The sequence below is a fragment of the Hibiscus syriacus genome, unplaced genomic scaffold (genome assembly GCF_006381635.1).
Source record: "Hibiscus syriacus cultivar Baekdansim isolate YM2019G1 unplaced genomic scaffold, ASM638163v2 tig00110630_pilon, whole genome shotgun sequence".
Lineage (NCBI taxonomy): Eukaryota > Viridiplantae > Streptophyta > Magnoliopsida > Malvales > Malvaceae > Hibiscus > Hibiscus syriacus.
This window is the reverse complement of record NW_024062805.1, coordinates 557,708-573,176: the sequence shown is the minus strand read 5'-3', so window position 1 is coordinate 573,176 and position 15,469 is coordinate 557,708. Positions and strand designations below refer to the sequence as shown.

Genomic DNA, 15,469 nt, shown 5'->3' with positions numbered 1-15,469 from the left:
AATGATGTAATTTAATAAATTAAATGTTTATAATTTTGATGAAGTGAAATGTTATAAAACAAAGAAAATCCTTTGAGAGTTTAAACAAAAAGGTACATAATTAAGGATGACAAACAGGTAGGGCGCGTGCAAATACCCCTTCTCCATCCCCGTAGTCACCTAATATTTTTGTATTCACCACCTACCCACTACCCGTAACGGGTAAAATTTTTAGATCCACACCCGTCCACGTGAGTACATTCTCAACTCCACCCACAACCATTATCCAACTAGATACCCACCACTCATCTCGTACTCGCCTGTACTTGGTCATTTCTGCCTGACAGCAACCCTACAGATTACATAAACAACAAAATATAAAACAAACACATCCATTAAAAAGCATAATAAAAAAAATTAAGGATTAATTGAGTTTATACCCTAACATTTGGTTAAATTACAAGTCATGCCCTATAAAATCTTAAGATTTATAGAATAGTCTTTGAAATTTTACCTAAATTCATAATGTTTCAAATTTTATATGGTGGATAATTAGTGGGCGAGCGGAGCGAGTAAGGTCTTAAACCCATCACCTATCCACTACCCACGACAAATATGACTTTTTATATTCGCACTCGCCTACTACTCATTAAACTCATCCTCACCCCCAAATATTTATTTAACTTCAAACGAAAGTTTATGTTTATGTACTATGCACTAACATATTTTACTTTTGATATAATATCAAAATTAGACCCCCAATATTTACAAAAATAATCATTTTGACCCTTAACATTTTATTTTAAGATAAAAAAACCCTTATTTTAGAGCTTTAAGCATTTGTTAACCAACGATATTAATCTATAAAGGGATCATTGTCCTAACATAAAATGTTAGGGCAAAAATACTCCCAAAAAAAGATCAAAATGACTATTTAATCAACCATTAAAGTATTTTTTGACATTATACCTTTACTTTTTAGTAACTCGAAATACTAGATTTTTACTCAAATATACTCACAAAATTATTACTAAAATAACACACATTTACAATTAATTCTCAATATGGAACCTTTTTAGTCAAAGAACTTTTCGTAGAAGGCGCTTACTACATACGTGGCAAAGATGACTTTTATGAAAAGTATCTTTTGATGAGGTGGAGTAATCCCTGAAAGGCGTTTCTTCTTATAAACTTTAAAATCACTCAAATTCCAAAATTACAGTAGTGGTTTAGGGTTTAATTTTTTTTATTAATTGTATCACGAATGTTTATAGTTTATTAATATATTAGGATTTATAGTTTATGGTTTATGATTTAGGGTCATCTTCTATTTGTGATAAAAATATAAGAATATGTAAGTTTATATTATAGATTATATAAGAACATATAAGAATATACATGCTTAGAGATTGTGATTGATTGATGATAAAAGAGTAAAAATATCATAAAAATAAATAAAATTTATAATAATTTCGTACATTACATAAAATTATTTCAATGAAGAAGAAAACAAAAATTGTTGTGAACAAATTAAAATTAAATTATAGAACATTTCCTCGAAATATAAAATATGAATCACAAGTAAATAACTACGTAGAATAACTTATTACGTGAAATATAAACTAAAAAAAACTTACATTTAATTAGTCCGACCAATAGAGAAATCTATTATAGTATAACCTTCATGTTCTTAAAAAAATGAAATTACTCATTACAAATTATATTATATGAACAATATGTTCGTAAACTCTTTATGATGTATGAAATCAATAGAATATTATAAATAATATACACAATCATAGTTCTATAATGTATAAGCTCTTTGCTTATCCATTGGATCCATTGGACTAATAGTATATAACACTTCATATCCCTCTCGCGAAACCTACTCTTAATGTAAAGTAATTGTATATTTGAGGCATAAATTTCTTCAATTAGACTTATCATATAGGCTTCCTTCAAAATATTACACTCATTATCAACATTAACATAACAGTTGAAAAAACTATAGTATATCTTTCCTATACAATGCTTGAGGCATAAGTTTCGTCAATTGGACTCATCTTAGAGGCTTCCTTCAAAATATTCACAATGATCTAAAGGTTTCAAGGCATACACATACAATCAAACATTTGTAAATATACACATTGTATTTGAAGTCAAGAAAAAGACCCAACAAGTTAAGTGAAGGTGTACGAAATTCTCCTAACATCGCATAGTAAATCATAGAAAATATATCATTTAAAAGATCGAATAATGATATTTTAGATGCCATTGAAGAAATGATTGCTTGAGGAGTGAGTGAGTGAATGAGTGAATACATGAATATAATTAAAAGGATGGATAATAAATGAGACAATGATAACAACTACTCAATATTATATAAATCATGTTTCAAACATGGAGACAAAAATGTGGATAATTTTCTACAAAGGTCTAACAGTCTCTCGGCCTAAAGAGTATGTGAAAAAGAGGTTCCTTATATAAAGGGAATGCTCATTTCAGCATAAGCTTTTTCTTTTTGTAACAAGATTCTTTGTATAATCATCTTGTCTAGTCATTTCTGGCAAATGCATCATATCCTATCAAACATAAAAAATGATGTGAACAGTTCTTTATAGAAATTCAACAGTTGCACTGAAATGTACTCAACCCGATCTAGATAGAAACTAGGTCGGTTATTGAAAAATTTAAACCAAAATAAAACAATCAGAAAACATTGATAATATCAAATTTCAATCATCGAAACAAATCAAACATCAAAAATAGAAATAATCACGAAGTGATATAAAACAAAATAAAAATCAAATTTGGTGAAAAACCCATATCAGAGATGTTAATAGTACTCAACCAAAAAGAAACAACATGGAGCGAATATAATATTAATTTGTAATCATTAAAATCGATTCAAATATTCACCAATCCAATCGCATGATTGACAATATCATCTTATAGACAATTATTAACCATTTATAACCATCAAAATAACAATTTCATGCCAATATGATTATGCCAACTACCTTATACCTTATATTTTACATACCAACCATCATAAAACACAATCATTTCATGATCACCAACAACATTATCTTATCTATCATAAAAACCTATCTAAACCAATTAACACATCAAACATATTATCATGATCATTATTATTCATAGTATTTCCTAACTTAACATACCTGACCGCAACATGCTTGTAATATTTCATGAAACTTATCAAAGGTATATTTATGCTATGTGAAATAATTGCACACACCTTAAGACTTCATAGCATGCTTGTAAGAACTTATCCTTAAATAATAAGCACTTGTAGGACTTTATCATAACCAATACACACATAAATGCACCAACATAAGACTTTTAAAATTGAACTAATTAACATACCACCTTGACTACTTATTAATTACACAACAAGACATATGTCACCATCTAGGAGTTTAAACGCAAAGAAATTACAATGTTTACTCTGGAAGTGACTTGCAACGTCCTAAACATAATTGGCGAATTATCGAACTTATTTCTTAAACTGGTGAAACAAAAAGAATGTAAGCTGATATAGCTTAGTGGGGTAGTTAACACAATATAAATAAAACGAACATAACATATTAGGCTATCCTTAGTATGTTTGAATGGAAAATGACACACTGAATACATCATAACAAGTGAATTTCATGGCAAACACAAATAGCATAGTTCATCATACATGACTTTCATGACAATAACTTGTATCATAGCATGAATTTCCTTGATAGGAACTTATATAATATACCAACGATAGCTTAAGTTACAAAAAAAATCATAATCACATCATATATTAACTTTCTTTTAATGGTATTATAATAATATTAATTCATTAAGTTAGCTTTCATAGTAAGATTTATATCATATAGAGTCATTATTTTTTCCATTGGATTATAACCATGGATAACCAAACTGTCGCCAAATAACAAAGAATGGTCTATTTCTCCAAACTGTCGCCAATGACCAATAACCACAACATCCCTTCTACTGTCGTCATATAAGGATCGTAATCCAACCCTATCATGAGCTCAAATGGACTCTATGACATGCCAATTGTATCCAAACTAACTTAACATCCAATGGCATATTCTTTTTAAACTTATTACATACTGTTGACGAAAACGGTAAAGAAACAAAGAACACGAGAATTTTACGAGGTTCGGCAATGTGCTTACGTCCTCGGTGCCTAGGCGGCGCTAGAAGTTTTTATTCAAAAATAATATTTTAGGTCTAGGTTACATCTCTATTTATAATAGAAAACCCTGGTACATAATTACAAAATTAACCCTGTACCGTACCGCGAGGGCTGCGCCCCCGCACCCCCAACCCACATAATTCGTAACCCCACAACGAGACTTTCTTTGTAAGGACAGTTGATGTTCGCTTCGCTCACTCCGCTCCATCTCCTGTCCTCTTTACTGGTATATTTATGAGCCATACCTAACAAATCTCCACCTTGGCGAATATCCTGCCTCTTGGAAAATTCAATGTGGGTTGGGTTACCTTGATTCTTTAACAACTCGAAACATTCAACAAGTCCAAGCAATGCTTGAACTTGTCTGTCGTAACTGGCTTAGTGAACATATCAGCGGCATTTTCATCAGTATGTACCTTCTGAAACAAAACCTCTCCAGATGCAACCAACTCTCTGATCTTGTGGAACCTTACATCAATATGTTTAGTTCTAGCACGATACACCTGATTCTTAGCCAAGTGAATAGCACTTTGATTATCACAAAGCAACTGAACTCCACCTTGTTGAACACCCAACTCCTTCACTAAACCAGTAAGCCATAAAGCTTCTTTTGCAGCTTCAACCGCTGCCATGTACTCAGCTTCAGTTGTAGATAGAGCCACAATAGATTGAACAGTAGACTTCCAACAAATAGGCCCTCCACCAAGAGTAAAGACATACCCTGTCGTAGATCTTCTATTATCCAAGTCACCTGCATAGTCTGAATCCACATATCCTACAACCAAAGGATTATCCCGCTGACTCCCAAAAACAATTCCATGTCCCACAGTACCCTTTAAGTACCGAAAGATCCACTTGACTGCTTCCCAATGTTGCTTACCAGGTTTAGACATGTACTTACAAACTTGACTAACAGCATGAGCTAAATCAGGACGAGTACATACCATCGCATACATCAAGTAGCCAACAGCATTAGAATATGGAACCTTTGCCATATCTTCAGCTTCCTTATCTGTCTTGGGGCACTGTTCTGATGAGAGCTTAAAGTGATTCGCCAATGGAGTGCTAACTGGTTTTGCGCTGCTCATCGTAAACCTTTCTAGCATTTTCTCAACATAACCCCGTTGAGATAGCCGCAGTTTCCTTGAGTCTCTGTCCCTGCAAATTTCCATTCCAAGAATTTTCTTTGCAGCACCTAAATCTTTCATATCAAATTCCTGACTCAATAAAGTTTTCAAACCGATAACATCATCCATGTTCTTCGCAGCAATCAACATATCATCAACATACAGTAATAGAAAAATAAAAGAACCATCATCAAGGCTCTTAACATAGACACAACAATCATACTCACATCGGTTGTAGCCAATCTTGATCATATAGGAGTCAAACCGTTTATACCACTGTCTCGGAGACTGTTTCAACCCGTACAAAGATTTCTTCAATCTGCAAACTAAATGCTCGTTTCCAGGTTGAGTGAAACCTTCAGGTTGCCGCATATAGATCTGCTCCTCTAAATCACCATGCAAAAAAGCAGTTTTAACATCCATCTGCTCTAAATGCAAATCCCAACTAGCCACCAATGCAAGTACTGCTCGGATTGAAGTGTGCCTGACCACAGGAGAAAAGATTTCATCATAATCAACTCCTTTCTGCTGTGAAAAACCCTTCGCTACCAAACGAGCCTTGAACTTCTCCCCTCTTTTTCTGTTACTACTGGTTTCTTCTTATACACCCATTTGCAACCAATCGGCTTCTTACCCTCAGGAAGGGAACTAACTCCCATGTGCGATTGTGATTCAAAGACTCCATCTCCTCAACCATGGCTGCCATCCACTTGTCGTTTTCCTGACTAGTAACGGCATCATGAAAAGTAACCGGATCATCACTGCTAACAATAAGTGCAAAAGATACCAAGTCTTCAAAACCCAATCTGTTCGGAGGCTTTATATTCGTCCGTCTCACCCTGTCTCTGGCGAGACTATAATCCTGCAAATCATCCGTAGTGGAACCACCATAAGTCGGTTGAGAAGTTCTGGTTTCTCAACTGGAAACTGCTCGAAATCCACCACTGTCGTGTCTTGCTTCTGCTGCAACATGGATTGTTCATCAAAAACGACATCTCTACTAATCACAACTTTCTTCGCAACTGGATCCCAGAACTTGAATCCTTTGACACCTTTCCTGTAACCCAGAAAAATGCACTCCTTCGATTTTGCATCAAGTTTGGATCTCTCATCAGCAGGTACATGCACATAAGCAGGACAACCAAAAATCCGTAAGTTATCAAAACTAACATCATGACCAGTCCATACCTCTTCTGTAACTTTCCCAGCCAGCGATGCCCTTGGCGATCTGTTGATAAGGTAAACACGCCATGTTAACAGCCTCAGCCCAGAAGTGTTTGGGAAGCCCCGCATTCAACCGCAAACATCTGGCTCTTTCATTCAACGACCTGTTCATTCGTTCCGCAACACCATTCTGTTGTGGTGTCTTGCGCACTGTAAAATGCCTCTGAATCCCATGTTCCTTACAGAATTGTAGGAACTGTGAATCTGTGTACTCCGTACCATTGTCAGACCGCAAACACTTGATTTTTCGTCCTGTTTGGTTTTCTACCTCAGCTTTCCACAGCTTGAACTTCTCAAAAACTTCAGATTTCTGTTTCAAAAAATACACCCAAACTTTCCGTGAAAAATCATCAATAAAAGTAACATAGTACCTAGATCCACCCAAAGACGATGTCGTGGAAGGCCCCATACATCAGAATGCACATAATCAAGAATCCCTTGAGTTGTGTGCTTCGCAGTCTTGAAACGGACTTTAGTCTGTTTACCAAGAACACAATACTTGCAAAAGTCGAGCTTACAGCTTTTGACACCATGCAACAAGTTTCTCTTGTGTAATTCTGCCATACCACGTTCACTAAGATGAGCAAGGCGCATATGCCACAATTTTGTCGTATCATCACAGGACTCAACAGAGTGAACTCCACCTGCAACGGTACTCCCTAACAATCTGTAGATATTCCCTGCAGTCATCTTGCCTTTCATCACAGTCAATGCTCCTTTAACAATCCGAATGGTTTCCCTATCCTCGTCAGCCTTAGGGATAAAACCATTCTTGTGCAAAGTGCCCAAGGAAATCAAATTCTTCTTCAAGTCTGGGATATGTCGAACACCACTCAACGTCCGAACGGAGCCATCGTGCATCTTAATTCTGACATCACCAATACCAACAATATTGCAACATCGATCATCACCCAAATAAACCGAACCAGAATTAACCGGCCTGTATGTCGAAAACCATTCCCTATTTGGCGTGATGTGATAAGAACATCCAGAATCAAGAATCCAAGCATCCGTCAATTGTGTCGTTGAAATAGAAAGCATATCACCCTCACTGCAATCAGAATTATCATCCTCGACCACGTTCACAGACTTGGATGAGCCATCACGCTTCTCATCAGTCTGCTTTTTCAACTTCGGACAGTCTCGCTTCATATGTCCCGCCTCCTTGCACTTGTAACAGTGAATCGTCTTCTTATCCCTGGATTTGGATCTGGAATTCCGCTTCCCGGACCCTGCCTTCTCTGGCTTCCGTCCACGATCTCGATTACCCTTGACATATAAGCTATCGGCTTGAGAGCTTTCCCCTGCATTCTGCTTCCGCTGGTTGTGAGCCAACAAGGCTGCAGTAATCTCCTCAACATTGATAGTCTCTTTCCCATATGTAAGAGTAGTCACCATGTGTTCGTAAGAGGGAGGCAACGAACACAACAGAATCATCGCTCTGTCTTCATCCTCAATTTTCACATCAAGCCGAGCCAGATCAGAAACGATTTGATTGAATACATTCACGTGTTGCGCCAAATCGTGATCGTCCTGCATCTTCAGCCCATACAGCCGCTGCTTCAGATACAGTTTGTCGTTAAGGATTTGGACATAAACTGACTTTCCAACTTCCTCCAAATTTCGTCTGGAGACGATAGATGCATGACGTGATACATGACCTCGTCCGCCAAGCATAATCGTATGGTTCCTGCCGCTCGCTGCTGCAATTCTTCCCAATCTTCCTCATCCATCGACGCCGGCTTTGTAGATTGCAAAGCCTTCAAGATCCCTTACTGCCAATAGATCCTTCACCCTCGTTTGCCATAATCCGAAGTTACCCTGACCATCGAATTTTGCGACTTCGAATTTTGCTCCTGACATCTGATACCAATTGTTGACATAAACGGGTAAAGAAAACAAAAGAACACGAGAATTTTACGAGGTTCGGCAATGTGCTTACGTCCTCGGTGCCTAGGCGGCGCTAGAAGTTTTTATTCAAAATAATATTTTAGGTCTAGGTTACATCTCTATTTATAATAGAAAACCCTGGTACATAATTACAAAATTAACCCTGTACCGTACCGCGAGGGCTGCGCCCCCGCACCCCCAACCCACATAATTCATAACCCCACAACGAGACTTTCTTTGTAAGGACAGTTGATGTTCGCTTCGCTCACTCCGCTCCATCTCCTGTCCTCTTTACTGGTATTTATGAGCCATACCTAACACATACGAAATTTATCTTGGCGTACCAAGTAACATAGTTGAGCCTTAGCTCCTTATCATTCACATAGTTTTCATTCATGTATTCATAACACAAGTTATCATACTTTTAATCTTACAAATCACATAGAACTATATCTTCACGTATCAAATACTTGTTTAGTACAATATCATGAGCATATGAAACTTATCATAACATGTCTTGTCTCATACTTACATAGCAACCTAATTTATTTCATGCTTTCATATCACACATATCATAGTCATATAAACTTAAAATAGCATGTTAATAAAACACATCATGAGAAATAATCTTATCAAGCTACCAATTTATCTTGATATTCAATGCTTTATGTGAGCCCATGATATATCAATTGAATTCACCTATAACAATTGTTAAAACATAGAATCAGAATGACATCGAGTCACTCAAACACATAAACTATATTCATCGTATATCTCAGATCATCATACCATTATCGAAAGCATGATTATCTCTTCTAGATATGAGTTTCTTCAATCTATCTCATGTCAAGCATAGAATCAAACACAAACTTTATCAATCAATCATTCGAAACACATTATAAAATTTTACAAATGAACATGGAAATTTTTAAGCTTTAAGGTGTTAGGTTTTGATGTTCAAAACCTTAAAAATAATGGAAAAATCACCACTAGACTTAGAACCACTTCTATTACAAAGGAGAACCACTAATTTACACAAGTCCTCATTTTAGGGTTTATGACTCAAGAACACTTAGGCTCTAAACATAACAAAATTGGTACCAAAAGAAAGCTAAGATCATGGGCTTACCAAACATACACTTGGATTTGAAAATCAATTGTTTGATTTGGAAAAAAATTATTTTTAAAACATGAGAACGCTTGAAGAATTGTATTTAATGGATGAAAGAGGAAAATGTTGAAAAAAGAGGAAAAAATCTTTTCTCCCTTTTAGATGGTTTTCACGTGAAAGCCATAAAAATTGGTACAATTTAGGCATTTTCTTAATTAAAAGAAATACCAAAAATTCTATAATTTAGACATTTGTTTGATGAGTCATCTCTAAAAAAACTTTTTTGGACAATTAATACCTTAATCCATAAACTTTAACATGCCAAAGAAAGAGCTTCCAAACTTTACTCACATTCCAAATTTAAACTTATTTATTCGAAAACTTGATTCGAATAAAAATAATACAAAAATTATCTATCATCAAAATCAAAAAAATTAGTAGACTGATTTTTTGGGTGTTACATGCAGCCGCTTAGAGAATAGTGGATGTAGAGATTTTCTACATAAAGAGAAGACTCATTTCAAGAGAAGACTCATTTCAGGAGAAGCTCTTTACCTCTGTAGTAAAGATTTTCTGCATGGCCATCTTGTTTAATCATTTCTGATAACTATGTACATCTTATCAGATATGAAGATAAGGACATTAATAGTTTTCTACAAAAGTCCAACAGTTGTATCTCTTAAGGAACAAGGGATGAAGATGTTTTCTACATAAAGGGAACCTTAATTTCAACAAAATATCTTCCCTTTTATAGTAAAGATTCTCCGTAAGATCATTTTGTATAATTATTTTTATGAGTTTGTGTCATATCCTATCAAACGTGGAAAAAACCATGAATAGTTATTTATAGAGATCCAATAGTCACACCTCTAAGGAAATAAGCGATGAAAAAGTTCTCTAAATAATGAGAAGGCTTGTTTACACATTCATCAAATATAGAGGCATGGACATGAATAATTCTATTTAGAGACTTAGCAGTTATACCCCCTAAAAAATAAGAGATGCATAGTTCTCTGCATATACTTTAAGCTTTTCATCCAAAGTTATTTTCATTTGTGGTAGAGATTCTCTGCAAGATCATTTTGAAAGATGTATCATATCTTATCAAATATAAAAATAAAGACACAAATAGCTCTCTACAGAGGTCCAAAATTTTAACCCCTGGTGAATAAGGGATGCAGATATTCTCTACATAAAATGAAGACTTATTTCAGCAAAAATTCTTTCCCTTTGTATAAGATATTCTCTGTAAGGTATTGTTAGTCATTTTTGATAGTTGTATCTTATCCTAACAATCATAGAAATAAATACGTGAATACGTATCTAGAGAATTGCAACAGATACACCCCTAAAGAATATGAGATGCATAGGCTCTCTACATAAAGATAAAATTTGTTTGTGTAAGCTCTTCCTTTTGCAATAGAGCTTCTTTATAGAATCATCATGCTTAAAAATATAGGGTCTGTTTATTTCACGTAAAATATTTTTTGAAAAACATTTTCCTCATTTTTTAATATTTGTTTGGAGGAAAATTGATTGGTCAATGTAAAACATGTTCAATAAAATTTTCTTTGTATTTTCTGAAAAATGACTTACTGTTTGATTTTTCATAAGTCATTTTCTGAAATTTCACTTCAAATTATAAATAGTCAAAATAATTTTATTTTATGTATTTAATTTTAATATAATATTTAATATATTATTTTAATCAAAATATTAATTATTCAAATATTTTAAAATATATTTATTAATATTTCTAATAATAGAATATAATAGTTTTAATATTATAATAACATACTCAATTATATTATAATAATACAATATACTATATTTTTTTTAATAATATATAATAAAATCATTAATACAATTTATATTTTTATTAATTTTTATATAACTAATATTTATTAAATTATTAATATTGAAAAATATTATTTTCTATTTAGTTTAATATAATAATCTAATAATATTTTAATAAAGATTCTTAAAAATATAATTAATAATTTTCAAAATATAATTTCTAATCACCAGCAGCTGCAACAACAGGATGATTAAACGTTCATTGTCAAATGGTTGAGAGTATTTAGAACATATACTACTTTGTAATCACTTTAACTTAATAAAAAATTATAATTTGTAAATAAATCATTTTATTTATCTAAAACTATAGTTATTTTAAGAGTTGGTAAGGGTGTTCAATCTGTTGGTTTGATTAATAGATCAAATTGAACTATCCGAAATTTACTAACTGGATTTTTTCCTTCAACGTTAATTGAATCGAATTTGTTTTTAAAAATTGACAGAATCAAACAAATTTTAGTTAATTCGATAGGTTATCCTAATTAATCAAAATTTATAAATAATATAGAAATAACTATATTATATATTTAATATTTTCAATTAATTATATGTTAATTTAGTTAAATCAAAGTTTAAACACCCCTAAGATTATTATTATATTTTTTAAATAACCCCTAAGATTAAGTAATTTATAAATAATATATAATATAAATATTTAATAATTTTTAGTTAATTCAATTAATTTTGAATCAATTAAGTGATAATCAAAGTTTAAAAAACACATTAATCATTAACAGATCGAACTCCAAATTATTCAACCAACTAATAAAAGAATTTTAATTTAATTAAATAGTTCACTTAAAACTGAATTTTGAACTCCTAGAGGGGTGGATGCATTTAGAGTCTAAAAGACCTTCATAGGGTTAACCATTTATTTATGGGTAAACTATGTGAATAATTCTCTTTGTTTTCTATATGACCGACTTTGGTTAATAATTTAAAAATTAAAGATAAATGATGCCTAACGTTATCGATCCATCCGATTTTAGTTTATTCACCGTTAACTTTCGTTAACCCTTTAACGAAAGTCAATGATAAATAAAAAAATTCAAAATCCAAACCCACGTGTCTTCTTCTTCTCTTTCTATTAAAAGCCCTAACCTCAAAGAAAATAAAAAACCCAAAAATCGTTTTGAGCAACTTTTCTTCTTCCGTTAATAACCTTGAGCTCAGCCATTGAAAACCATAACACTAGAAAATCAAAAACCCAAAAATCATTTTGAGCAACCTTCTTTTCAAACCAGTAGTAAGAATAATTAACCAAACCTTTATTCAAACCAACTTGTCCCGGAAATTAGGATCGACATGGAGTAAAATATTGTGTTAATGGTGAGGGACTAAAATCAAACGGAGCGATAATATTAGGGATCATTCCCCCTTAATTTTTAAATTGGTGATCAAAGTTGATCAAACTAAAAATATAGGGGACTATCCGCATAGTTTACCCTTTACGTATTTGGTTGGATTAGATAGATGTATAATTTGTAAATAAACCTTCCCGAATTCGGATCCCTGCGGCCCGTTCATGGAAGAAGTTGAAGATGCCACCGCATCCCAATCACCACCACAACGCCGCCAACTATGCACTCGTTGTGACCGTCCACTGCCAGTGTGCCTCTGCCACGCTCTCCCTCCTACCCCACTCCCTACCAAAACTAAAATCTTGATCATCCGCCATCCTCACGAGTCCAGACACAAGCTCAACACAACCCCACTCATCTCCAAAACCCTTCTCAACGTCACCACCGTTTCTTCCCGCCGCCTCCTCCGTCATCACCTCCCAACGAATCCCCACCTGCCATCTACCTCTTCCCTCCATCCCCTTCCTCACCCGCCGTGACTCTATCCCAACTCCAATCCACTAACCTCCTCGATTACAAAGCCACTCCTCTTCTCTTGATTGTTTTCGATGCCACCTGGAAGCATGCCAAGGAGATGGTGAGTGCCAGTGAAGGGGTTTTGAAGGATCTCGTCCAAAGGGTTTGCTTGGACGGAGTCGATGAGAATGTGGTGGGGGGAGTATTTATGACAATGAGTTGGTTCTAAGGAAAGAACCCTTTGGTGGATGTGTTAGTACCCTGGAAGCTGTTGCTAGGTGCTTGGGGGTCATTGAGCCTAATGGATATGAGGTTCAAGGGGTTTTGATTGGGGTCTTGGGGAGATGGTGAGATTGCAAGCTGGGTTTTTGAAGCCTTCCAAACCTAGGCCCAAGATGCTGAAGAAGACCAAGCACAAAGAAGACAACCAAAATAAGCTTGGTCAGTTTTATTATTGTTCGAGTTTTGAGTTTGATTCTTCTAATTTTGCTGCTCATGTTTGAATTTGTGTTATATTTCACACATTTGCTCCTTTTTGTCCAAAATATGATTCTTTTGCTTAGATTTTTTTAGCAACATGTAGGGATAAAAAAACAAGTATCAATTCAATCCAAAATTTATTAGCTTCCTTGGTATCTTGATTGCTTTGAATGGCTGGTTCAGTGGATGATCTAGCTGGATGATGAACTCTACTATATGAGGCGGTTGATTATTCATTTGAATTTCTCAAGTTCTCTCATTTTGTTGGCATCATTATGCCTGAATCATCTGTAAAATGCGTTAAAATTTAGAAGTTTATAGAAGTGCACAAGTTGTAATAACAGGAAACCACTCATTAACTACTATGTCGACAAGGGACAATCCTAATAAAAAACTTTTGATGGCAACATGCTTATAGATTTGAATTTCTGGAAGCCCTTAACTTAATTATTAAGTGAACTGTTATCATTTTCCTTCAACTATGTTTATATTTAAACTTGCTCCTGCCCATGTAAGTAATAGAAGGATTGTGAACGCAATGTTACTTGTTGTAAGTGTTGTATATTGAAAAGTTAATATTTCAGTTGGGTGAATAACTACCAGGCATTTCCCAGTCTGATGCTATGTTACTGTGTGTGCAGACTAGAAAGTCCCTGCAGATGGGGGCGGATATCTTGTATGCTTCCGAACTTGGATAGCAAGCTGTTGCGTTGGAAAATGTCTTGGAATATATTCCTGTTATTAACTTGTTCTCTGGTACTTGGTGAACATTTGGATGTGGTCTTGAGAAGGCACAATGAATCTTACATTGCCATGACCTTTCGGAGTCACAGTTAGTAGATTTTGATTTCGACTTCTTTTGGCATACGCCTTGCTCTCTCGAGGTCATGTTGAGGTATGGTTTGTTGGCACTACAAGTATTGTGGTGTTGTGAAGATTTGTTGAGAACTTCTGATGAGGGTGGCACCAATGGGATGCAACAAGAGTTGATTGAATGAGCATGCTTAACGCTTTCCTTTCAAGATATGATCTTACTGCATGTTTCCTTTATGTTATGTAATAGCTAATTTCATGCGAGTTCTCCTTCACGTTTCATCCTAGGATTTGCAAAATGAGAGAGGAAAATCAAATAGATAAAGATTGCAGAATATCCAGCAGATTGAAAGTTGAAAATTTATGTTACATCTTTGGTAGGTTTGAGTAGGGAGTGTTAGGTTTGGTTAGGTTTTTCAATAAAATGTGAATCGAACTGCAGTTTGTAAGTTTTTAAAAAATTGAAACCGAAACCGAATGACATAAAAACTGTGGGTTTTGGTCGTTACTATTTTTCAAATTCAATATCAAAATAAAACAAACTTAAAGTTTAATTCGAGTGTAAATGTATAAATTTAAATTTATAAAAACTATTATTAGTTTTAAGATTTTATTTATTTAAACTTATCTTATAATAAATTTAAAATAAATTTATTTTGGGTAATTATTTGAATTGAATCGAGCTGCACAACTCGGGTTGTATTGATTTTTCGATTTTCTTGGTTTTGTTGCCCTGCCTTGTTTGATTAAGGATTTGCAGGGGAGACGAAGATTAGAGATATCAAGAATTTCTATCTCTTGCGTCTCTTTTGACGAACGGTGAGTTAGTTCTACTGGTATTTAAAAAATGTTATTATATTTAGGGTAAATTACACAATGGCCACTAATATTCGAATAAGTTTTTGTTTTCACCACTAAAGTTTCAAAAGTAAGAAATTGGTTACTAGCATTA

General features: G+C 34.1%; 1 protein-coding gene across 1 annotated transcript; it reads left to right on the top strand.

Moving 5' to 3' along the window:
• Window positions 1-12,892: 12,892 nt before the first annotated feature.
• LOC120136428 (tRNA-uridine aminocarboxypropyltransferase 2) lies at window positions 12,893-14,908 on the top strand. The gene is given in 5 exon segments (XM_039152475.1): window positions 12,893-13,191; window positions 13,194-13,415; window positions 13,418-13,561; window positions 13,564-13,665; window positions 14,346-14,908. Coding segments are annotated over 5 exon segments (732 nt in total). The 5' UTR covers window positions 12,893-12,932; the 3' UTR covers window positions 14,351-14,908.
• Window positions 14,909-15,469: the final 561 nt, after the last annotated feature.